This window comes from Camelus ferus, chromosome 20 (genome assembly GCF_009834535.1).
Source record: "Camelus ferus isolate YT-003-E chromosome 20, BCGSAC_Cfer_1.0, whole genome shotgun sequence".
Taxonomy (NCBI): Eukaryota; Metazoa; Chordata; class Mammalia; order Artiodactyla; family Camelidae; genus Camelus; species Camelus ferus.
In genome coordinates this window covers 19,034,196-19,060,900 of record NC_045715.1, presented here as the reverse complement: position 1 = coordinate 19,060,900, position 26,705 = coordinate 19,034,196, and the positions used below count along the sequence as shown (strand labels likewise).

At 39.9% G+C, this 26,705-nt stretch overlaps 1 protein-coding gene and 3 non-coding genes across 5 annotated transcripts; 3 read left to right on the top strand and 1 right to left on the bottom strand.

Annotated features, from left to right (window-relative positions):
* The first annotated feature begins 8,201 nt into the window (after nucleotides 1–8,201).
* On the top strand, nucleotides 8,202–14,701 carry GPX6 (glutathione peroxidase 6). 2 transcript variants are annotated; one of them, XM_006192024.2, is made up of 5 exons: nucleotides 8,202–8,301; nucleotides 10,654–10,807; nucleotides 12,810–12,927; nucleotides 13,429–13,528; nucleotides 14,315–14,701. In XM_006192024.2, the coding sequence occupies exons 1-5, from the start codon at nucleotides 8,215–8,217 to the stop codon at nucleotides 14,519–14,521; spliced, it is 666 nt and encodes a 221-aa protein (XP_006192086.3). In that variant the 5' UTR covers nucleotides 8,202–8,214; the 3' UTR covers nucleotides 14,522–14,701. The 2 variants fall into 2 exon arrangements, with proteins under 2 accessions (XP_006192086.3, XP_032318513.1); XM_032462622.1 differs by having other exon boundaries at nucleotides 8,215–8,295.
* A 4,107-nt stretch (nucleotides 14,702–18,808) lies between these two features.
* TRNAT-CGU lies at nucleotides 18,809–18,882 on the top strand. Its single transcript has one exon. It is a non-coding gene; the product is annotated as a tRNA-Thr (tRNA).
* Nucleotides 18,883–22,973: 4,091 nt separating this feature from the next.
* On the bottom strand, nucleotides 22,974–23,046 carry TRNAM-CAU. The gene has a single exon. It is a non-coding gene; the product is annotated as a tRNA-Met (tRNA).
* Nucleotides 23,047–24,861: 1,815 nt separating this feature from the next.
* Nucleotides 24,862–24,943, top strand: TRNAL-AAG. The gene has a single exon. It is a non-coding gene; the product is annotated as a tRNA-Leu (tRNA).
* The last annotated feature ends 1,762 nt before the right edge of the window (nucleotides 24,944–26,705 follow it).

The following is a 26,705-nucleotide window of genomic DNA, read 5'->3' as shown; positions in this document are numbered from 1 at the left end:
AGTTTTAATTAAAATATCAGGAACAGAAAACTTTTTCCTCTAAACACATGAGTTTCATCTAGAAAAGCATAGGAGTAGATGTTCTGGCCAAATAATATTTTCCAATTCCAAGATTATTCAGAACATTTGAAACAAGTACAGATGTCTCCAGAAGCTCAGAGTTTCTCTCTGATCACTGGCTATTGTTTTTTTTTACCAATCCCCAACAGGTCGGTGACCCCTCAATGGGTGCTTTGCCCAGAATCACAAAAGCCAATCAAGTGAAACCAAGTTTGTTATAGCAGAACAGGAAATTTATTCATTGATCAAGGAATGGAGAAGGGAGAGCTTGTGCTCTAAAAACCCCTTCTCTCGGAGGGGAGGGGAGTAAAGGAATTTTGAGGGGTAGGAGGCAGGCACTGCCATCAAGGCTCCAGGAAAGTGGTGGAGATGTCCAGGAACACCCAGCCACGAGCAGCCTTCCACTCTGCAGAGGGTGTGAATTATGCCTAACAGAGTGCAAGTCTCCCCCTGGGTGGAGACTTTAGCATAGTAATGAAGTAAAGGTAGTATTTGGACATTTCTGCGTCTCATCTGTGCAGGGGCATTCCTGCGGCCAAGTCAGAGCAAGTTCAGAGCAGTTGACCTTTGCATACCTGTTGAAGCATGTAAATCATCTTTAACAAATACCAGGTGCTTTGAGATAAACACAAAGATAAATCAACTCAAGGATTTTTTAGCTCTCGGTGGGGGATAGTGGTGACAGTTTGGGCTTCAGTCTGAAAAACTGTAATCTCCCTTAAGTTCAGTGCTTTGCCAATAGAAGGCCCTATATATACCCACTGAAGGGACAGCTCACACACATCAGTCTTTTGAACACTGAGGCTTTAGTCTACTTAAATAATGCTATGTGCTTGTATATGCACTTGTAGCACTGAAGCCTGATGCACGAAATAGTTTTGTAATTGATGATCTTGTACTAGCAAAACTTGTATAGTAAAAACTCTATACACTCATCTATGCAAATACTAGGGCTTCCTTGGGCCCTAGACAAACCAAGTCTCAACGTGCCAAAAACAAGGAAGAGGCAAAGATTTCTAAAGTATTGCAACATTTCTTTGCTGGAAATCCTAGAAGTGGAGTCATATTCACAGCAAACTCAAGTAAATATGTTGTAGGTCACCATGAAAGCACAAGTAGGATTTTCTGGTTGATCATGTTACTTTGCTCTATACTTTCAATAGACTTTATGGTCTTTCTTTGCACTGACAGGATAGAGTTCATACTTCTCAGTAGAATGTTCAAAGACTTCAAAGCCATGGCTCTAACCTACCTTTCCCACCATAACCTTCACCCACCTGTCTTGACTAAATTGTGCTCCAACTTAATATGAATGCTTACTCTTCCCTGAAGAAAAGGAAAAGAAAAAAGTCTCTTTTTGCTCATACTAAACTGTATACAAATATTTTAAGTGTGCACTCATGGTCCTGAAAAATCTGTCTGCCAAGTAGTTAGATATGCCAAATAAGACATTATAATCATACTATTGAAGGCACTTGCCCTATGATGTATTTAATAAGCAGTACTTTATAATTTTATTTACCCATTTTTTAAAATTTTCATTTATAATTGTTTTTTGTATCTTACCTAAGAAAAATTTATCAATCCCCAGGTCACAAAATATTCCTAATTATCTTCTAGAAGCTTCATAGCTTTGCCTTTCAGTTTTATGTCTGCAATATTCTTGGATTTGATTTATTCACAAGCTTTTATTATGAAAAAATTTTAATGTACAATTCTGTTGACAGAATAGAAAAATGTTCACTGGATTACCCACCACCTATTTTCAACAATATTAATATTATTTCTTTATGTGCTTTTTATGTACATTTATATTTTGCTTATTTGTTTGTTTTGTTGAATCACTGGAAAGTATATTGTAGACATCCAGGTATATCACCCTTACATATATATCAGCAATGTGTATATTAAAAACAATATATTCTTCTACTTAAAACAATATTATGATTCTCCTAAAATATCAATAAAAATCCCTGAAATTTTCTAATGTTCATGTCATAACCAAATTTGTCCAGTAGTTCCTAAACTGACTTTATACCTTTTCTTGCAAACTTGGATTCATTCAAAGTTCATATTTTGATATTGATTATGTCTTTTTCATTTATTTCTTTTACATCTATTTCTTTTATTTTAAATCTAGAGCAATCCCACTAAGTTTCTTTTTTTTTTTTTAATGGCATTTTTGAAGACACAAATCCTATTATCCTGATAAGTAGCCCACATTTTTATTTGCCTCACTGTTTCCTCATAGTGTTGTTCTTGTTCCACATTCCCTGCACAGGCACACCTTGTTTTATTGCACTTCACAGGCATTGTGTTTTTTATAAATTGAAGGTTTGTGACAAACCTGAGTCAAGCAAGTCTATTGGAGATATTTTTTCCCAACAGTATTATTTTTTAATTAAGGCATGTATATTGTTTTTATTAGACACAAAGCAATTACATACTTAATAGACCACAGTATAATATAAACATAACTTTTATATGCACTGGGAAACTGAAAAAAAATTTGTGTGTGTAACTCATTTTATTGTAGTGGTCTGGAAGGAACAAAACCCACAATATCTCTAATGTATGCATATATTTCTTGTTTTGGAAGTGAGGTCAAAGACTTGGATGGACTGGAATTTTGTGAATGGTATAGTTGTCCCTCAGCATTTGCAGGCTATTGGTTCCAGGAGCCCCTGTGGATACCAAAATCCATGGATGCTCAAGTCCCTTGTTAAAAATAGCATAAAATAATCAATACAGTCAGCCCTTCATAGCCACGTGTTTCACATCCATAGATTTAACCAATTATAGATGGCTGACTGTATAAGGTAGGAGTAAGGTTTTAGTTTTTTTCCCAAGGGATATCCAATTAAATCATCACTATTTATTTAAAAGACCATCCTTTTTTTCCTATTACTTTGCTGTGTACTTTGTTATAAATCAATTGTCCTTATATATACTTATTTATCCTGAGTTCTCTATTTCTTTCCATTGCTCTATTTGTTTATTCTTGAAACAATGTTTAATGTTGCTTTTAATATATAGCTTTAAAAATGAATTTTGATATTTTATAAAGAAAGTTTTCCCATCCTCTTCAAAAGTGTCTTGATTGTTTTTGACCATTGGTACTTAACACTTAAATTTCTTAAGCATTTTTTTCAAATTCTTTAGAAATATCTGCTAGGATTTTGATTGAGATTGCATTGAATCTATAGAATAGTTTGGGTGGAATTGGCATTTTTACATTATCTAGTCTTCTAATTCATTAACATGATATACGTCAAAATTGGATCAACTAAGACTAATTTCTCATCATAAAGATCTAGTACATCTTTTGCTGACTTTACTGCTAAGTATTTGATTATTTTATGCTAATTTTATGTTATATTAAAATTAAGTTCAAATTTTTAATGGTTTATGAAAACATATAGAAATATAATAAATTTTATATTGACTTTTTTATCCAGCAAATTTGCTAAATTCATATAATAATAACCTATTGCTAGTTTCTTTTAAAATTATATATTCACAAGGTATGCTAATGATAGTTTCATTTGTCTCTAATCTTTGTACATTTAATTTCCTTTTTTTGCCTTAAATTCACTGGCCAGGTCTGCCAATACAATATTGAATTGAAGTAGTAATAGAGACATTCCTTCCTTGAATATTACCTCAAAAGTTAATGATTAAATATTTCACCATTAAGTATGATATTTGCTGTAGACTTGTATTAGGTACTGTTTATCAGATTGAAGAGGTATCTTCTGTTCTTAGTTTGCTGTGAGTTTAAAATATGAGTTGCTGATCTGAAACAAAAAGACTGCCAGATATTTCTCCAGCAAAGATGGGTTTACTTGGGATGAGCAGAGAATTGTATTTCAGGGTCTTCAGCCATGGCAAGCCACATGCAAGTCCCCACAGGAAGGGAAGAACACTTTTACAGAGAGAAAAAGGAAGTTGGGAGGGCTTAGTAAACAAAGAGTCATGGCTTTTCACTGGCTGAGTCCTTGCCAGGAAGAGATTTTCTTCTTCCTGTTGGGCTCTGCTATTGTCAGAGAGTGTGCCATCTCCCCCTTCTGGTCTCCCAGTTCTATTTAACTGAGATTTCTGTTTGTTAATTTTTTGATAAATTACATAATTATATGTTATATCACAGATGTATTTAAACATAAATAGATATTATCTATCTAAATATATAAGTAAGAAGATGCTGTTTACACAGTCCATCTTCATAATACATTTACTGTGATGGTTAATTTTATGTGTCAATTTGATTGGGCCATGGGGTGCCCATATATTTGCTTAAACATTATTTCTGAGTATGTTTGTGAGGATGTTTCTAAATGAGAGTAGCATTTAAATTGGTAGACTCAGTAAAGCAGATTGCTCTCCACAATGAGGATGGGCCTCATCCAATCCACTGAAGGCCTAAATAGAATAAAAGGCTGAGTAAGAAAGAAATCTCTGTGTCTCAGAACTGGGACATTGCTCTTCTGTCTTTGGATTCAGACTCAGACGAGAACTTAACACACATCAGCTCTCCAGCTGGTTGACTGCCTCCATAATCATGTAATCTAATTCCCTATAATGAATCTTTTTGTATGGATAGATGAATTAGATAGATAGATAGATCTATTTATCTCTAGAAAAACAGAACCAATAGGAGATAGATAAAGAGATATAAGAGATAGATGGATAAAAAGATGGAGATAGAGACTTATCTCCACCTCTTTATCTGTTTATCTACTCTACTTATCTATTTATCTATCTCCTTGGTTCTATTTTTCTGAAAAACACTGACTAATTTCCTTGCATACTCTTACAGTTGTGTGGATCTGTGTTTTCTAGTTTGTTCTTATTGTGAAGGTAAAGCTATTCAGACTAAAACTTAATGTGTGGAGGCTCTTACTGAGTGGACCTTGGGGCCTGGTGTCTGACACTTCTGGTAGAATTTAAAATAAGTATTTTCTCTTTATAATAATAATCCAGGATAATCCGTTCATCTCAAAATCCTTAATGTAATCACATCTGCAAAATCTTTTCCTCGTAAGATAACACTTATAGTTTCCAGGGATTAAACCTGATATCTTTGGGAGCCATTACTTGGGTTACTACAGAGTTTAGATTTTGGATCAGAACATACTTGAAGATGAGTTCCAGTCTGACATATTACTAGGTCTGTAACTTTAGGAAATTAACCATTTTTCCTCTTTATTACTATCCTGATTTATACAATGAAGAAAATATTAAGCTTATAAATAAGAAAATCTATCTAAATATGCCTGATACATGGTAAGAAGGGAATCGATACATGTTAGTTCTCCTCCTCCCTTTCTTGTCCTTCATACTTTGTTCTTTCCTTGTGTTCTTTTTTCCTTTGTCTCTTATCTCCCTTTATCACTCTCTTATTTCTACTCTTTCACGTCCCCATTTTATCTCTTGGACTAGATTCTTCATAGCATCACTTGTTCCTACTGACTTATCCTGCAGGTTGTTGTGCAGGGAGTAGACAAAGTTGGTCCTGAGATAGTTTGAGAGCTGCAGGAACCTACCAGACTAGAACCTGGTGTTGAACCATTGGGAGTAAGAGTCAAATGGGAGAAGTCAAGCCTGGCCAGCTTCTGTTGGTTGTTCCTAACTTGACTTGCTGGGTACAAGTGGCAGAGTTCAATGCTGGTTTTTTCAGTAAAGCTATAGAAGGTCAGAAGTATCAAGCACTCCACTTTCTGGGTCTCTGTCTCTCCATACATGAGTTAAAGAAGCTGAAATATTTGAGCACTAAAATTTTAGAGTTTTCTGAGTCAATACTGTCACTTCTCAGTCTTCTCAAGGTGAAAACTGGTCAAATTAGATGACCAAGAGATAGAACTACTTAAACAATGAGGAAATGTTAAAAGACTGTGAAACGTGAAAGGATATAAAGGCAAACCCCTACCCCTAGTTAATTGTTGGGTTTGGGTTTGTAGTGTTGATGAGATGGGCATCCTTCTGAGGGAGGAGCAAGGCTTGGATCACACAGAAGCTTTGAGGCTGTGCCTTGTTGGAGGATGTCTGGTTCTGTGGTCAGATAAATTGCTTAGCTCTTGTGGGTGCTGTGGGTGTCTCAGAGGCCTGTGGTTGTGAATGGACACAGTGGTACCTCCCTGGTACTTCAAGGTAGAAATAATGGACATGGGCCTTACCTGGGAAAGTACACATTCTTCTTCACACATTGTCCCTTTTGTGTCAGCAAACCCTAGAATTACTTCTTGGAGCAGATGAAGGTGGAAATTTTGGCCATAGTGGCAGAGCCTACAGGAGGACTTTACTTCAGGGCCAGCTGCCTCAATGAGGTCTGGGGATTAGGGCCACAGCCAGCCCCAGGATTCGAGGTGTCTTCAAGGATGAGACAATAGTACACACAAACATGGACAAAAATGTAACAAAAAGGAAACTACAGCAAAACTTCCCTTGCATTGTTACTGAGTCCACGTTTGTACAGCTCGCTGTACAAGAGGCCAGTAAGTCGAGAGACCTGTGTTGGGGCAAAGAATAGAGACTTTATTCAGAAAACTAGCAAACTAAGAAGATGGCAGACTAAAGTCCTAAAGAACGCCTTGTTCAGGTTTGAACACAATCTTCTTTTATGCTACAAAGAAGGGGAAATAGGAGGTAGTGAGGTCAAGAGGTGACGAGTGGTTGCAGACTTCTTGGTGCCGGCCAGACCTTGGAGGGGACAGGGTAATCTTTTTTTCCTGCAGTTGTTCAACACTGGGCTGGCCATGATGCTCCTGCAAATCTTTAACGAGACGGATGTTATTTCCTGTTCTGCAACTCCTTATCACTATGTGGATGAGTGGTCACCCAGCAAGGGAAAATTATTTTTCTGATGATTAGTATACCTACAAGTGAAGCAAAAGTATTTTAGCTTTAAAATTTAATCATGGGAGGCAGAGTTTCTAGAAGGGGGCTATTAAGTGTACTTCAAGCTATAGACCATTTTCCTTTTATGCTTACTGTGCCTAAACGCCTTCTGCATGGTTGCTCTAAATGCATTGAGGACATGACTGGCTGGATCAGGCATTACTGATCAGGCCATAGATTATAGGCCTTTGAGAAGCACTAAGAAATCTGAGATAACAAAAAGCTTATCTTCCAACTGAGTTCACAAGAATACAACCACATCCAGATTTCAGTTTTGGGAGCAGAGAAAGCCTTTTGTGTGAACCTGGAAGAGGCAGGGCTGGTGGAGGGGACTGGATGTGAAACAGCTTAGAACTGAAGAGGAAGACATTATCACGTCAATAAACAAGGGAGTTTAGTAAAGCTGAGCTGGCAGTGAAAAGCCAGCCAGGAGCAGATGGGGGTGGGGAGGGGAGAGAGAAACAACTCTGTGACTCTTCACTGGTTCAAATACTTTCCAGCAACTTTCTGATCATCACCTTATTGGGGCCTCATAATAAATAGTTTTATGGAGTAAGTGGGGCATAGATGATTACAATAATTCACAGAGAATGATACTCCATCAAGCCCAAGGCAGTTCCCTAGCTCACAGTTTAGAGCTTTCTCCTGGATAACTTCCCACTGACTGTGCATCTGTCCTCTGTGTTCCTCCTGCATTACAAGCCGTTCTCTGGGGGGCAGTGTCTGAGACGCTCAACCCCCCACATCTGGACTTCATAATGAGAAAATACTGTGTGCTGTTGACTGAGGGATGAAAGTTTCAGGGGACAAGACAAAGGATTAATAGTCTACTGGGACAATGCTTCTCAAACTTTAGATTGCATATAAATCATATGAAGATCCTGATTTTAAAAAGTGGAGTCCACTTCAGCAGTGGTGGCTTTACTTGCCAGATGCGGAGCCAGCAGTTGGAGAAAGTAGAGAGAGTGCTTTAAGTTCCAAAGAGAGAAGCCCCCACCTTTACCTGTCAGAATAAGGGTGCTGAACCTTCAGGGCTTGCTGGAGGGCGCAGGGGAGTGAGGGGGAGTGAGCAGGAGCTGGAGGCTGGGGAGATGGACCAAGAGGAAGAGGGAGGGAGCGCGGGGTGGGGGGAGTTTGGCGGGTGCGTGAATGCTGCTCTGCGATTGGAGCGCGCATCTTTAAACTGGTCCCTGCCAGGAGCTCAAAAGGAGCCAAGATCCCTGGGGACCTGAGACTCTCCTAGAACTCCTGGTGTGAGCTATGATCCCACAGTTCTGGGCCTCCTGTCTTTTCCCACTGTTCCTGGTCGGCTTCGCTCAGCCGACCCCGCAGCAGCAAAAGGTGAAGGTGAGTGTCCTGCCGAGAACCCAGGCTGATGTCAGCCCCTGATGACTACATTGGCCGCCAGGGAGGCAAGGAGTTCTCCCTTCTCCTCTTCTACCAAGGACAAGATCAGAGTCCCCAGCCTTTCTTAACTTAACATCTGCCACGGCCCCTGCTGTCCTCTGAGGCAGAGGCTCTCCTAAACCGCCTCTCTTTTATGTGAACAGTCTCCCCTGCACCCGACGGGGCATTGGGCCGAAAGTGGGCGAAGGACGCAGGAAGCTCTCGCTGCCGTGGGCTTTGCCACTTTCCCCCTGGTGGCCGCTCAATAGCCCGGAGCCTGTCCCTTCCACTCTGGTCCGGAGCCTCGGGCAGCCTTGAGGGTCCAGAAGGCTTTCAGCATCAGGAAAGACAGGCTTTTTCCTTTTGAGGGGAATAATAAAACACAAAAGGCCAAGAGTTGTTGGCCAATTTTCATTTTAGAGGAGGTGGTGTAGTGAGGGGAGAACAAAGCTCAGATCAGAGGACTGGCTCTAAATTTTCCGTGCTGCTCCAAATCGCCTGATGCCCTGCAAAGTCCCCACTCTGGGTGTCGGTAGCCATTCTGTAGGAGGTATGTGTATGTGTCTTAGGATGCAGGGTGGGGACTGAAGTAAATGACTTGAGATTCCAAAAAGTTTTAACTTTAAAATCAGGCAAATTCATTCAAAAACTCATTCTCACTATGGCATTAAGCAGTTAGGTATCTTTTATTGGCCCTGTTGTCTCCTTTCTTAAAGTCCAGAGAAAACCCATCTGGTAGTGCAGTGATTTCCAGATTTCAACTCACATAAGGATCTCCGGGAAGGCTTGTTAAAGCCCAGATTACTGGGTTGCACCCCCAAAGTTTCTGATTGAGTAGGTCTTAAAGGAGCCCAGAGTTTGCATTTCTAACATGTTCCCAGATGATACTTGTGCAGGTCCTCACATCACAGTTTGTTATTGGGTTCATGTGAAGTTTAAAATGGTACATATAATAGGGTTATATCATAAATATAATATAAAGACTGGTAGCTGTCATATGATCATGTCCCCTCTCTGAAAAAAAAAAAGGGGGGGTACCCAGATCTGAGTCAGCAGCTGTTGCATGATTGGGTGTGGAATTTATTGCAGTGGCAAGAAAGGCAAATACTAGAAACAATTATACTAGCACAGAGCTGAGGGAGCATGAATGCAAAAGACAATGCAGGCACCTAGATGACAGCCCTTTCCTAGTGACTTTCTTAGGCTAATGCTCCCAAATGTTTGGATTAATGTGTGCACATTGATGTGCATGGCTGTATGGACACACAGGGAGGGTTCCTGCCCTAGAGTCAGCCTCCTTCTCTCCAAGGAGAGTGAAGGGGAAGCTATTGCCTGGTATCCTAGTGACAGAACTCACAGACTTAGGAAATGATAAAAGAATTCTTTTCTCTCACTCTCCCCACAGGCACTCACCCACAAGCATTTCCTTCACTGCTTGGGGCAGACATTCATGGACTAAGATCCCCTGAAGCCCACTTAAATCACTCTAAAATTCTGTACTTTTTCTCTACATCTCCAGGAATCCTTCTCCTCATAACAACATTTTAGCTTTTTGTTAAAAGGTCCTGTCTTCCTTTTTCCTTGGCATGCTTGTGGGTAGGAAGTCTCTTTCCTTTGTTTCCTATTTTATATAGAGATGAGAAGAAAGTGGTATTGGAAACTGTATTTGATATCTTGTAATAACCAATAATGGAAAAGAATCTGAAAAAGAATATATGTGTATATATTCTGAAACTAACACAACATTATGAATCAGCTATACTTCAATAAACATTTTCTTTAATTTAAAAAAGAAGAAAGAGATATCAAGGATGAGTCTTGTAGGTACCAGTGAGCCCCCACTGGCAAAGCTCTAGGAAGTAAATTCAATGGGATTGAGAGGAGGAGTAGGTTCTGGCTCTGGGGGAACGAAATGACAGTGTAAGAATATACAGATGAGAAATTTATGTAAGACACAAGTTTTACATAAATGAGTAAGAGAAAGTTATGAGAAAATCTGGTAAAATCTGTTAAGATTTGAGAAGGGCTGGGACAACTGGAACACAGTGTTAGGATGTGGGTGAGAGTGCGTTGGAGAATGGAGATAAATTGTATTAATATTCCAGGAATGGGAAGAGGTTTATAAAGTGCTTGTCCCATTAAAAAATAGATTTTAAATTAGAAGATATAAATTCTAGTTGTGGCATCAGCCATAACTCAAAATATTACTTAGAAAGTTCTCTCTTCGGTTCTTAGAGTTTCAAGAAGTCCACAACTTTTGGGGATTATCGATCTTACCATCGCATCACTATGGTTATTTTTGTTACATTCCAGATGGATTGCTATAAGGGGGTGACAGGCACCATCTATGAGTACGGAGCCCTCACCCTCAATGGCGAGGAGTATATCCAGTTCAAGCAGTACGCGGGCAAACATGTCCTCTTTGTCAACGTGGCCACCTATTGAGGCCTGGCAGCTCAGTATCCTGGTAAGAATGCATGTTTCAGCTCCTCCGGAACTAGCTTTGTCAGCTCCACGATGCCATATTCTCATTCCAGAAGGTCTTGCTAATTTGTTATTGGGAGGAAGCAGGGGGATGGGGAGAGGGGATGATAGGTGATCATGATATTCCCCTAAATCCTGCTTCTCTCTGATCCTTAGAATGCCAGGAGAATTATCTCCAGATTTGAGAACTAAGATTCTCCCAAAGATTTAGTCAAAGACCTCCAGGAACATACCTGTAGTTGAGTTTGTCACTTGGAGCCCTGAGGAAGAACATATACTGTAGGGAACCCTGGGGCTTCTCAGCAAGAAGGTGTTAGAAAGGACTTTTTTGAGGATCTGGGATTGTGTTAGGGGATTTGGGGAAGGGGTCAAGGCGTTGAAGCTTTGCTCTGGATTGGAGGCTGTCAGAAAATGAGGAAAGAGCACAGTTAAATGATCAGGTGTCTTAATAAATCATATCTATAGAGTAGGAGGAATCAAGCAAGGCTAAAACTGTAACTGGTAAAGAAGCAGCAGCACTTATATTGGTAAGAATAGGATGATGCTTGCTCAGTTTTGTGATTTGGACACTGTTCATATTTTGTCTGGTTAAAACAGATTTAAACATGAGGGGTCCTTGTCTTGATGGTTTTTGTCTTGATTCATCACTTGTTGCATGATGTTGACCTTCTATGAAACTGTTTACATTCAACAGAACACCAAGCCCTAGTTGTGACTCCCAACCCAGAATCTAGTTTTCAGGGGCTGATTTTATCTTTCTCACTGATGACTTCTGGTAACAAAAGGAGAGAGGATTGATATTTCATCTTTTGAAAAACACACAAATATTCACACACACAAATGATTCTGCACCTTGCTTTTTCATGTAATAAAATATCTCTGATATTATTGTATATCACCACTTGATGAGTTTCCTCATTCATTTTAAGATACATGTTTCCAGTGTATTGCTGTGCTATAATTTATTAAACTAGTTCATGAGAATTGTGAAGAGCATCTCATTCAAATTTTACTCCAGATAAGGACACTGAGAGAGTTAAAGAAACTTGTCAAAGGACTGGACCAAGGTCTGCTATGTGTTTCTGCAATAGGAAGGAAATATTCTTGATGGTTAAAGATAAAAGGGATCATAACTGAATTAATATATAAAAACAGGAAAGCACTTTCCTTTAAGAAGAGGTCCTTGAGGGGAAATGCCTGCAGATAGAGCTGAGTCTGAATGGGATTGCCTGGTGCTGTCATGGAGACAATAAATCTGAACTGAAAATGGCTGAAGGTGGAAATAATAGTATAAGTCCAGACAGACAGTTGGAAGGGTTACTAGCAGTGGTAAAGAGCAGTCTGGAGTTCATAGCCTAGAATCCCAGTGAGTGTTCCAGGGAAATGGCAGCAGTTAGGTCACTGGAACTGACAAGAAGGTAGAGAGTGCTCTGGAGCTAGGCTTAGCACTTCTCTGATTCCCACTACAACCCTCAGGTTAAGGCACCAAAGAGTGTTTCCAGGAATGTGACTAGAGTGTCAGGTTGTGTCATCACAGAGCATAGTGGGAGGAGAAGGAAGAGGGTAGAATGTCCATTTCGTTTGCCTTGTCCTGGCAATATTTTTTGATCAATCAATCAACCAACCAATTAATCAACCCACCAGCTAAGGAAGGCAATGGAATTTAAATCTGACTTCTCAGCATCCAACAGGAGCCTTCCCACAGAGGACTAACCAGTTTGTGCTTTTTAAGAGGGGTTCCTATTGGATGATGAGGTGGAGCCACTCATAGGAACTATTGCACAAGAAAAATGGCAGCTCTTTGGATGAGTTTCTGGAAAACTGTGTTCTAACTTCTTCTCTGATTCCTCAGTCTCTGTAATCTTGAACCTTTCCCTTCATAGTCCTCATCTTATTCATGTGATAAATGGATAAACTAGTGGTCTTTACTGCTCAAGGTCGGGCTGTTGTCAGGGATATCCATGCTGTTCATTCTCTACCTGCAGAACTGAATGCACTACAGGAGGAGCTGAAGCCTTTTGGTGTAGTTGTGTTGGGGTTTCCCAGCAACCAATTTGGAAAACAAGAACCAGCCAAGAACTCAGAGATCCTCTTGGGGCTCAAGTAAGTGCCTGCTTGGGACTCTGCAGAGGCTCTGTCAGGATTTTCCTTTCACATTCTACCTAGATGCTTCTCATTCTGGAAATTTCTGGGGTAGTTAGTAGATCAGTGGGATCAAGACCATGATTGTGATGCTTTGAATTCAGTCTTTCTCTGCTGAAGGTGCTCAATAATTCTCCTTACCTTTGAGTTCTTTGATGATAAGACCAGGGGAAATCTAATGGAAAAGACGCACAGGGAAAAGGAAAGAATATAGGAAATAGAAATGAATCAAGAATCCTAAGCTTAAAACATTGCCTTCCAATTTTCTTGGAATTCTCTATTGTCTCCATAAGGCCTATGCATGAAGTCCTGATTCCCAGAGACCTCTCCTTCATCACCTTCCGTGTCTACAACCTCTCTTTCTTTATCTCTAATTTCCTTTTGTGGTCAAGCTGCAGTGGCCATTTCTATCCATCCTTGTCTTAATTTGGATCCTCTTGGGAACACTCTGGTTCATTGCAGGTACGTACGTCCAGGTGGTGGCTTTGTTCCTAATTTTCAGCTCTTTGAGAAAGGGGATGTAAATGGAGAAAAAGAACAGAAAGTCTTTACCTTCCTGAAGGTAAGTGGCCATAAACCTGGCATGGATTTGTCAGGTAGGTAGAGATACCCTGAAAGCATGGGGCTCAAGTCCAGGACTGAGTTTGGACTCTTGGAAAGAAATGCTCAGATAAGTTCATGGATCGTGGCACTATCTGTTGTGAGGCTTTAGCTTCAAGTAAAGGAAACATATAACACGATAGCTCCAACATAGACTAACCTTCCCTACTGAATGGTAATGATTCATTCATACGACAATCATTAATCAAATTCCTAGTTATATGCAAGAATTTGCTACACAATGAATTAACAGATATTACTAGGGCATGGTCTCTTCCCTGAAGGAATTCATATCTAATCAAGGAGACAAACATCGAAATGGATAATATAACGTCAATGTGGTAATTAACTTTAGAGTCACAGAGTGTTAGAACCACAGAAGCCCAGGATAGAAGGAACCTTTTTTATTCAGCTAAAGAAACTAAAGCTATAGAAATGCCATGACTTACCAAGGAAAACAGAAGATAGTCTTTCATAGAAGCACCATGATATAATCATGAGAGTGAGGGAGAGACAGGGAAAGGAAAAATGTTTTCTGTTTACTATCATACTCTCTAACTCTTGCTTGATTGGTAGTGGTTGTACTGGTAATGATGTATTAAAATGTTTGTGGTTCATTAGGAACATGTCAAGTAGTTAATATGTTGAGATACATACTGGTGAGTGGAATTTCTAGGGGTGGAGATAAGACTAGACCACACAGAAGCAAAAATAAACTGTCTTTCTGTTTTCCGTATCTCTGCTCCAGAATTCCTGCCCTCCAACCTCTGATCTTTTGGGCTCATCAAGCCAACTCTTCTGGGAGCCCATGAAAGTCCATGACATCCGCTGGAACTTTGAGAAGTTCCTGGTGGGACCTGATGGAGTCCCTGTTATGCGCTGGTTCCACCGGGCTTCAGTCAGTACAGTCAAATCAGACATCCTAGAGTACCTGAAGCAGTTCAAAAGCGAATAGGAAGGGTCAGGGACCTTCAGAAGTTGCATTCCACCTCGAAAACATATTTAAAGATCTGCCTCTGCTCCATATTCTTGCTACCCAACATCCGTATAACCAAACCCATAAACCCTGTACAGCCCAAAAATCTGTGCGTGTGTGCATACGCAGGCACAGGGGGGTGTGTGTGTGTGCGCGCACGCGCCTGTGTGTGTGTTGGAAGATTAAGGGAAAGAAAACCTATCTCTCAACTCTCTGATCCCAAAGTGTCAAGTTTTTGCCACTCCATTCCAAAGGAAAATCATATTATGAATAAATGGTTCAGATCACCCATGACCCTAAAAAGGCAACCCCCAAAATTCCTGACATCCATCCTTTCCCCATCCTGAAGATTTAAAGAAAGCAGAAACTGGCAGCAAGACTCTCAAGATCTCCTTAATAGCCTCTTCTCTCTTCCAAGATAGACATGCATTGTTAAACTCCTCCTGTCCCTAATGAGTCTTTCCTTAGTCTCCCTAATTCCTGTAGTTCTCTTATAGAATCTCTGAAAACAGAGCGAGAGCAGAAACCTCACATCACGTGAAAGGAGGGGCATCTCCATGATGGTGGGTCCCAAAGCCCCTGTGGGTCAGACCCTACCAGAGCCTTCCTTGGTGCCTGTCCCTTAGTGCATTCAGGTCATGGCACCTGGGCAGGGATGTCCCTTCATTCTGAATGATGGGCTTTCTCCTCACCTACAGTCTCCCCAACTTTAAACTCGTTCTTATCACAGTCTCAAATTAAAAAAATGTTCTGCAGCAGCTGGCCTCTTGTGGTGTTTTCCCAGTCCCATATCATGTCTGGAGTCATGCCAAGTCTACCTCTCTCCCTTTGTCCCTGCTTCCTTGGCTACCTCACCTAGATCTTCAGTATTTAGTTTCTCTCAAAAGTGCTCAGGACATTTCCTTGTCCCATCCTAAAAACACTGGGTGGGTCTGGCTGCTCATAGAGTTGCTGTGACATGAACACAGAACACAGACCTCTTGGAATCAGCCCCTCTGCACCCTCCCATTCAGGTCCAGGGTGGGGTGGGGAGTGTGTCAGAGGTATCCTTGCTTCTCAAAGAATCTTCTCTCTCTCAATAACAACAAATACATATGCATTTCTGTTTGTAAAATTAATTCCCACTCACTGTTAAAAATCTAAAAACACATAAAATAGAAGAAAAGCATAACAAAAGCCACTCCTAATCAGAGGAGTAAAAAAAACAAGTTAGAAGCCCTATCTAACCCCTAATGAGAACAATTCAATTCATACATCTAATGATCAACATCTCAAATAAAATATTAATAAGTAGAATCCAGGAAGAATAATTCCTTCAACAGGACCAAACAAAATTCACTCTGGGAATTCCAGGATTTTTCTAAATGGCAAAATTCATTATTTAACAAATGCCAGAGAATAGTCTCATGACTTCTGTGGCTAAATATGTCAGAACCCCTCTCCTACCTCCTTAAACATGAACACGTCAGATTCCTATTAGGTGAAGAATGTCTGTTTTTCATCAGTTTGTGAACTTCAAAATAGCTTCAAAATGGATTGAAAAACAAAACAAAACAAAGCAAAAAACAAAAAAACACTTGCAAGTGAAGTGAAAAGACAAATGAATAACTGACCAAAAAAAGTAATATTCACACTTTGTTACACACATACATACACACATGAATTCCTCTAATATCAAGATAACTTAAATCAAAGAAAAAAACCTCCAATCACCTACCAGAAAAATGGACACCTTTCATAGAAAAGATAAATAAGTGGCTTTTCAAATGTTGAAAAGATCTAAGTCTCATAATATTGTGGGGGTGGGGGACAAAGTAAAACTGTAGTGAGATACTATTTTTCATCTATCAAACTGGCCAAAAAAAAAAGAAAACCTTTTGTTGTTTCAGACATAGATATCTAAACTTGATTGATCTCTCTGTTCTCTTAGGCAAGATGTTCAAACTGAAAAGCCTGTTTTCTTACCAGTTAAGAGTGGGTAAACATGATAATATCCTGATAGAATTGTTTGAAGATTAAAGGTTTTAATGAATGTAAAGATATGAGATATTTAGCATCTAGGGAGCAGATATAAATGTTTATTGCTGCTTAATAAACTCTGCTAGTCATAGTCCTGGCACAGTGAAACCACCATTTCAAGTCTGCTGGTGGGTGTGGAAATTGGCATTAGTTATCTAGCGATGACTACTAGCAAGAGACATCAAAATTGCCATCATGCCTAACTTTGACTTATCCATTCCGCATCCAGAAATTTTCCACAAACATGTGAAATATTCCAGATACAAAGTTGTTCACAGCAGCATTAGTTGTCTGGGCAAAAGTAACAGGATGGGTAAATTCAGCAGAATGCTAGCGTCTATTTATGTTTTTTTATGGGAATGACTCCAGGATATTTGAAGTGATCAAGGTGCTCAAGAGTGTGCTGGATACACTATCATTGAGTAAAAAGTGGGTTAATGATATATATGCACACATTTGCATGTGCAAAAAGTGTCCCTGGAAGGAAGATAAAAAATGAATATGTTTGCCTATAAGGCTGAATCTGGGAGGCAAGATGATGTGGGAGAATGGGGTGGGGGGCGGTGGCTGGCGCTGGTAAAGAGGTAAAACGGGTCCATTTAACACTTTTTCAGGTTTGGGATTCTATACAACATAGAATCTTTTTACAAAAAGAAAATTCTATCCTTTTGGACTACGAATCTTGACCAAAGATCTGAAAAATAAGGAGAAATATGGGAAAACTTGGTTTTTCAAACTGAACCTTAATTATCCTCAATTGATTACGATAAAGACAAAGTTCTTCCCAGAACATGTCACTGCCAAACTATCAGCTCCCCAAAAAGCAAAATACTACAGCCAAAGCCTGGAAGGTCTCTCCCCAGACCTCCTCGGGGGCTTTATGGAAGAGCCTATGCAAAAATGATTGACAGAAGTGGGATTTTAATCTCCCTACCCCCAAAGACCAGAGCCCTCCTTCAATGATTTGGATCGCTTAGACACTTTGCCTCTACTAAAAAACCAAATTCTCTTAGAGCTATTTCTAATGCTCAAGAGACACGTAAGGAAGGTAGTTTCAGTATGAACGTGTATATTACCTTCTTTACTCCTTTTCCACACACACTTGTCGGGAACTTAACATCTTTCAATCAGGCAAAATTAAGGGTTAAAACTGTATGCTCAGACCATTCCTAGATTCCCACATACCAAATATCAGGTGCTCCATCTTCCTCCCTGATTCTCTACTCTGTAATGAGTCTTCACAGCTACGTATAAAACCAGAATTCGGTTTCAGGTGTTTGCCCCTCTATCCATCCAACCTGGACCCAGAAGTCCGAGTTTCGCCTCCGGTGCTGTCTCTTATGATACCCGGGTGCAAAGGAAAAGGTAGCCAGAGAATAAATCCATTAGATTCTAGAAAAAATCGATCATTGAGAGAACGCTTGAAAATCACCATGGCCGACCTGGCTTTGGAACTGAGACGAGTCTCAGGTTTGCCAGCTGAATTTTGGGGTCCGCGAAGGGAAGTTATATTTCGTGTCCGCACCAGGAAAACGGAGGAGCTCCTCTCCCCTCTCCCAACCTCTGCATCCCTAATTGCCTGGCATTAGAGAGCAGACTCTTTAACAAAAACCCTATTGTAAAAGATACGGAAAGAAACATCTGTGCGACAGACCTGCTTTTTGCTGAATATGTTCCTGGTCTTAATTCCTAAAGGTCAAAGCTGAGATCAGTTTGCATTTGATGAGGCTCTTCGCACCCACCCGGGCCTTGGGAGCACGGGTCCTGCTGATTCTATGAATGCAGTCTGGACTGGTCCTCGTCCTCTCCCCTGTCCCGGCCTCCCTGCCCCTCATCACCTCAATCATCTTAGTCCCTGCCTGGCACCTTCAGGTATCTCAAATGAGTTACTTTGTCACATATGGCCAGTTATTTCATGCAAATCTTTGAAGTTTGTTAAAAATTATATATTTTAAAATATATATTTCCTTTTAATAGTCTTTACCACTTATTGCATAGCCTTGACTTTCTGTAATACTTTTCCTTGGGATAATAAGAAGACTCCTTTGTCTAATGCTGCAACCACTTATTACTTTTCCTTTTGTATTTTTCTATCTCCAGTGCATTCTGAGGATGTGAAGCATCTCCCTGGAGTTGGCGTATTTTCTGAAGGCAACAGATTAACACTGGATAGCATGAATTCATTTTTTTTTTCCAACCAGTGGAAATAAAATGAGATAAATTCAGTTTCAGTACACCAGGTCAGATGGCTCTATGGCTTAGCTGGTTAAAGCGCCTGTCTCGTAAACAGGAGATCCTGGGTTCGACTCCCAGTAGGGCCTTACTCTTCCCCAGGAAGATAACACTTCTTGAAAAAAACGTTTTATGTTGGCAAGTTAACCGTCTTCTTGCTGATTCCTCCAAATACTCACTAAACTTACAGCGCCAGGGCTCAGTAAGATACATTACAAGTTGTTCAATTGCAACTTGCTCAGATTCCTTGCTTAACAGTAGATTCTTAGCCAGATGACAACTCAGATACAAACCACCCTCAAAGGATAGTGTATGTGACCTTACGCCAATCACTTTTCATGTAAGTTTTGCATTAAACTGTGGTAAGATGTTTTTCAGCACCCACAATGTGTTACAGTGTAAAGCACATAGACGGGGAGATAGGTAAAATCTCCCTCAATTCTAATGATCTCCAACTCTGTAACTGTTTTTATTAAGTAAGATAATTAAGGAACCATGAATCCACTATTAAAAATTAGGATGCAGGGTTTAGGTTTGCAGGGACATAATGGCCATTTTGAAGGGAATATGAGGAGGAACAGTGTATTCCCATGTTATTCCTCTTAAAACACTAAAACTTCAGGAACGAAGATCAGCTGGAAGGAAAAACGTTCTAGCCACAAGCACCCCGGAGCTAAGCCAAGCTGCTGTGAGAAAAGGGCAAGTTGGAGAATTCTACCAGACAGCTAAAGCAACTGAGTTTCAGCCCTAGAGACTTATGGAAGGTCTGTGTCTTCTTGTCTCTCCTTCATTAATTCAACAACATTAACTCCTGGTCTTTTATGTACCAGACATATTTCTGTCTTTTTCTTTTCATGGAGTCACTGGGGATTGAACCCAGCACCTCCTGCATGCTAAGCATTCTACCATTGAGCTCTTACCCTCTTCCCCAATCTGATGCATGATATGAATGCCCTCCTCAGGTTTAAAACTCTTGAGTTGAACTTGTCCATGGAAGACTTTATTCAATTGATTATATGGAGGATCAGTAAAGAGATTTCCAAGGAAGATTTCTTAGGTCCCTAAAGCATTGCTGGGACAGGGATTCAGATGTATGTGGCTTATTGGAGGAGTGGTCCTCAGGATAGGGATGAGGAAATAGCAAAGCAAAGACATAGTCTTGGATAAAGTCCAAGCTTGGCCTGAGCTCTGGAGTATAAATAGCTCTGAAGGAGAGTGGCCATTGAGTCAAGTGGTTTGGACTTCTGTACCCCTCCCTCACATCAGCCAGTTATTGGCTGCAGCTGGGAATAGAGTAGTGTTATAATCTATTAGATGTCTCCAAACAGCCAAGGGCAATTCAATGAAGAAGGTCACAGGGATAAGCCATTAGGCAGATGGGTGTAGTAGGTTGTTAAAAACAAAAACAAAAATAAAAAACTGGGAAGAGGAAAAACGTTGAGGAGGAGTACCAAGATCATGTACTTCTGTAAAACAATGCGGTAAGTGGAAAATACTCTAGATTTGTAATTTTAAGCTGAAGTGTGAATATCCTGTATGCCACCTATTAAATTTAGGGAAAATGGTGGATTTTATTTATTTGCTGATATAAATCGCTAGTTTTGTTTTAATGCTTTGTATTAGTTTCCTAGGGCTGCCATAACAAATTACTATAAACTGGGTGACTTAAAGCAACAGAAATTTATTCTCTCACAGTTCTCAGGCCAGATATCTGAAATCAAAGGATGGGCAGGGCCATATGCCCTTTAAAGATTCTAGGGAAGAATCCTTCCTTGCCTCTTCCAGCTCGTGGGGGTTGCTGGCAATCCTTGGTGTTCCTTGGCTTGTGGCCAATCACTGCAATCTCTGTCTCTGAATTCACAGTGCCTTCTTCCCTGTATGTTTGTGTCTCTGTGTCCCAATCTCCCTCTCCTTTCTCCTCAAAAGACATCAGTCACTGGATTATGGCCCACCTTTTTCTGATATGACTTCATTATAACCTGATTACATCTGCAAAGTCTCTATTTCCAAAGAAGGTGACAGTCACAGGTCCTAGGAATTAGGACTTCAATATATATTTTGAGGGGACACAACTCAGCTCACAACATGCTTAGAACTTTTATCTGCAAATTTAGAATAATACCTCAGAGTGTTGTTGCAAAGGTTAAACACTTGTCCCCAAACAACTGTTCAATAAATAAGGGTAATGATAAACATAACAATACAGGGTTTTAAAATTTTAACTTTATTGATTGCTTATTTATGTGCCAGATATCCTTCTAAAATATTTTATGTATATTTACTCATCAAGTCCTCCCATTATATGATGTATGTGATATCAAGATATGCTATATATATCAAGATGTTTTATATATATATACACCATAAAAAGAATGAAATATTGCCATTTGCTGCAATGTGAATGACCACAGAGAATATTATCCTTAGTGAAATAAGTCAGATAGAGAAAGATGAATACTGTATGATATCACTTATATGTGGAATCTAAACAATAATACAAAGGAATAACAGACTCACAGACATAGAAAACAAACCTGTGGTTACCAAAGAGAAGAGGGAAAGGGGCAGGACAAATTAGAGATATGAGATTACAGACACAAACTACCATATATAAAATAGATAAGCAACAAGAAGTTACTATATAGCATAGGGAATAATACCCATTATCTTATAATAACCTATAATGGAATATAATTTGCAAAAATACTGAATCACTATGCTGTATACCTGAAAGTAACACTATAGTAAATAAAGTATACTTCAATTTAAAAAAAAAGAAAAGAAAATCCTACTACAAAATTGTCATCATATGTAGAAGGAATCAAAGATACAAAGCTAAAAATGAAGAAAAATGATTACATAGGGTCTTTCAATACTTAATAGCAATAGTGTTATTTTTGCAAATTTTGTAATGTTGTAATATTTGTCAGTTTTTTCAAAGTTAGCAATATATTGGAATTTCTTTTCTCATTCTAAATAAATATTCAATTTTGTTCTAAAAAAAATTCTTTCAACTAAATGTTTTTGATCTTGCCTATTTTTAGGCACTATGCTAGGCTCTAGTGATACACAATTCAATTGCTCATCCCCAGAAACTTATTATCTGAAACAGTGGTTCTCAATGCTACCAACCCAATGACCTATTTTTGTAAGTTTTTTCTAACACTTTATTTCATCAACTACAATGCATAGACAATGTAACTTATATATACAAATACTTTCCCCCAAACTCAATGTTATAAATATAAAATAAATAAAAGGAAAAGATTTCATAATAATTCCATTTGTTTTTCAATATCTAAATGCCTGAGTTTGAAAACACTGGAAAATAAAATAGGCAGAAAGATGTTGGAATCTGACTGATTTCATGAAATCACAAACAGTGCAAGATGCTGAATTGAGATTTGGAGAGAGATTGGAATGGGAGAATGTTTTTTCATGTGGGACAGATGTGAATCTTAGGGAACCATCTGGTAGACTATGGTAGGTGTAATTAAATCTTTCACCCTCCTCCCTGAGATAACCAATTCCTAATCTCTAAAACCTATGAATATGTTATCTTACAGGGCAAAAGGGATGTGATTAAATTAAGAATCTTGAGATGAAAAGATTATCCTGGATAGCTGAATGGGCTCAATGTAATCACAAGGTCTTTATAAGAATACGGTAGGAGGGTCAGAGTCAGAGAAGGTGATGAGGCAACAGAAGCAGAAGTCAAAGTGATGTGAACCTGAGCCAAGGAATGGAGTCATCCTCTAGAAGCTGGAAAAAGCAAGGAACGAATTCTCCCCTAGGGCCTCTAGAGAGGAGGCGATTCTGCTACAACTTGATCTTAGCCCCATAAGATCCGTTTCAGACTTCTGACCTCCAGAACTGTAAAATAATAAATGTATGCTATTTTAAGTTACTAAATTTTGGTAATTTTCTAGGGCAGCAAATAGACAGTTAATACAGATTTATGGTATGGGTGTGCACTGTAGTCAAGTATTGAAAAACTGTCTTGCTACCAAATAACCTACTAAGTTTCTTGAAGGACTACAGTCCCATTTATAATCACATCAGATTGGGAGTTAGTCCTGGAACCCAGATGTCATACAGGAGAACTTTATCAGTGGGATTATTCTGTCTGCTACCCTGCTTATTTCTCAAATGAAAATGTGTGTAACTGGCAAAACCTTTATGCCTTCTCTGAGGCTCGAACTCAGGACCTTCAGATTATGAGACTGACGCGCTGCCTACTGCGCTAAGAAGGCACTGGTTTTTTCTCTTTCCAGTAAAATTATAGATTCTTTTTCATGTTTATATGAACTTTCTAAGAAGTTATTTTTTAAAATACAGTACAAAATAAGAGTATTGCTAGATCATATGTTTACTGTTGTTACGAGTATGTCAAAATGATTGATCAAAATTATTTCAAGATTTTGTCCTTGATTAAATATACAACATGGTGAATTTTTTCCCACTATGTCTTAATCGCCACTTACTGCTGGGAGACACTAGACTTCACTAGGTTTCACTTTACAACGATATGCGTAAAAGGTAAGATACAGATATGAGGGGCCTGAACTGGGTCCACAGGCATGAAGATTTCTAGACTGCAACAGTAAGGGACACAGAAAAATGCTTAGTTCTAATGAGAGCAAAGCTGCGATCTCCTTATCTAGCTCTGAAGCGTCCTTTCCTGCTAATGTTCCCCTTACAATTGATGGCTTTGACCATGACCATGACCTGAAGGCCCTTTTGTTCTGGCTAGAAGTCCTGAATAATGTAAACAGAAGCGAGATAAGGGGGGAAAGATGAGGTGTGATGATTGAGAATGGAGAAAGAATATACTGGATTTCAATCTGGCAAAGCGGAAAACGTCTTAAATTTGAAATTGTTGGACTGAGGTGTAAATCTTCTATGTGCCATCTATTATTTTAGGAAGAATAATCACTTGGTTTTCTTGTGAATATAAGTCAATTTAAAAACTTCATTATCTGTAAAATGGAATAATATCTCACAGTGTTAGTTAAAAGACTGAACACTACACAAAAAATTGTTCAGTGAATACTAATAAGTGATACAAATAATGATAGCAAACTTTATTGAGTGCTTACTATGGCGAGGTACTCTTTAAAGCAACTTATATGTATCTTACGTGTATTGGCCATCTATCTATCTATCTAATCTACCAATCATTTTAGGCAAGGTTTATTATTGTCTCCATTTTACATATGAGGAAAGTAAGACCCAGTAAGCTTAAATAACTTGCCAATAAGCTTGTGGCAACTCAGTGGAGCTGCTGGAATGTGAAAGAGAAGAGTTATCGCTGACTTAATAGGTGCAGCATCTAATGGATCAGGAGTCAGGCGGGATCAGTGAAAGGATGAGCCGCCAGGAGACAGAGACGGAGGGGGGGGGGGCAGGGGGCGGGGAAGACTCGGTAACTCGCCCAGTTCACCTTGGTGGGGCTGGAGTGGTTAGAACGTGTGCTCTCTGGGCCTGAAGAGGATGCGACGCCCCGCAGCAAATGCAAACTGATGCCCTCCTTGAACTTTGCAAATTAGACCATGAACTCATTCAGCAAAAAGTAGATCTGTTTGCACAATTGCTTCCTTCAATGAGAAATCACACAAAGACATCCAAACTATGGCTCGCGTTCCAGGTGAGAGGGGAGAGAAGCATCTCTGTTTTCCAGCTGAGGACATTAAAAATAACTTTCGGCTGCCGATCCCCAAACGCAGTTGATAAATTGGAGACTTTTGATCTTTGCGCCTTCGGAGTTTCGGTGCTCTTTGGTGGTGGTGATTTCTAATCATTTTCTCAATGATTGATTCTCTTCGTGTTTGATGGATATTATGCATTCATTGGCTGCTTCTCCCTTTACTCTCGAGTATCAGAAGCATCGCACAGAAGGCGAACGTGGATATCCCAAAGTAGGAACCTATCTGCAGATTTTGTCGATAGTTGGGATGGCAGAGTTATGGGAGGGGGGCGGGCGATGCTCTAGGAAAAAAAAAATAACACGCGAGAGATGTTTTGTGTCTTTTAAAAAGTTAAGAAGAGTTTTAAAGTTGCAGTTGCGTGGTAGCGTGGCCGAGCGGTCTAAGGCGCTGGATTAAGGCTCCAGTCTCTTCGGGGGCGTGGGTTCGAATCCCACCGCTGCCAGCTTTATTGTTTGTATAAGAAAGTTCATATTACTATTCCTAGCTCACAGAGAAAGGAACTGAATTTACAGCCAGTTAATCTCTTCCCTGTAGATGGAGGAATCAGGGTGTTAATGCATAGGGTAAACTGAAAAATGGCCCTCCAAAAGAATCTCCATCCTAATTAGGGGAAGCTGTAAATATTACCTTACACGGAAAAAAACTGGGGAAGTCTTTGCAGAAGAGATTAAATTAAGGACCTTGAGATAGGGAATTTATCCTGGATTATCCAGGTGGAGTTACAGAAGCCATAGGAAACTAATACAATGTCTTCAAGTGCTAATAAGCAATGCTACAACAAACACTTCTTTCTGTTTGTTTGCCAATCTGATAGGTAGAAAATATTATTTCATTGTAGTTCTGTAGGTTGGAGGTCTCTGGGAAACTCCACGAGGTAGGATAGAGTTTAGGAGAGTTTCCCACACCTTTAGCCACTCGGCCTCTGTGAAAGAACTCTTCTCATCTAAGCCAATTCCTGGAAGTAGGAATTTTCTCGTAGCTTTTAAGGAAGCGTTTGTTTACTGGGGTTCTATTTGCAGACTTGAGGGGGCTGGGATGTGGCGGTGGACTGAACCCATGATTCTAAAGAAATTGGAGACTACATCCTAAAAGGCTCCCACACTACCTCCAAAAAAAGCTTTTAATTAAACTTTTTTTTCTCTTTTTCAAAACATATTAAGAAGGTTCTGTAGTCTGTATGTTTAAATAGACTTTGCTTTTTCTGCTTTATTTGTACAAAGTAGGAGATTCATTCTTAACACCGGGAAGATCAGAGGCCCATCTGGAAGGGTCGCCTGCTTTATCCTAGCACTATCCCACCAGTCAGCTTCGTTTTGGTCCCCGCAGTCCCAGTCAGGTGGACCGCCCTCAGACCCAGCTCTCTGCTCGTCCCCGCGGGGGATGCAACATGGGGGTAAAGGGCAGGTCATTGTGGGATGCAGGGACCTGGTTAGAGGGGAGAAGGCGTTGCCTTCTTTGCAAGTTGATTATATTGTACTGGAAATCAGGCCCTTGGTGGACAAGGAGGGGGTCAACGGGTTGTTCTTTGGACCCGTAAGTCTGTTCACCTTAGGAGGACTGTACCCGGATCCAGGGAACACCTTGTGGCCAGCCCGGGACTATTCTGCCTCTCCCCTTTCCCCATTCCGAGGGTCTCTACACCAGTGGTTGTCTGATCAGAGTCTTTACAGCGACCTTGACATTGGCTTTTTAGGGTTTTAAGAGAGCGATGTGACTGACTCTGTAGCTGAAATTCCCAGCCTCCTCTTCTCCGCTGCTGATTCTTCTCCGCTCCCGATTCTTGCTAAGGGCAAGTGACGCGCAGGGACACTAGGTGCTCTAACCCGGCAGTCTAAGAGCCTTTCAGTGGAGTTTAGAGTACCTCACTTAGTACATTGAAATGAAGAACCTTAGTTACAGAAGACGAGGCACAGTAATAGCAAAATTTGCTTTTAGAAGATTATCTCATTTGGAAAAAATGAAGTAGCCTAGACTTTTACTAATGGTTGTTAATGGACTAATTGAAGTGTTATTGGTCCAAATATTTAAGTTGCCCAAAACTTTTCTCGCTTGTGTTAGCTCTGCAGCACATCTAATTAAGCAGAACGTCTTCTCAGAGTTGGCCTTTTTTCCTACAATAAACTCCACTGAATCACATAAACTATGGTAAGAATCCTTAATCCCACGGTAAGGAAAGACCTAGTATTATAACCAGCCAATACGTG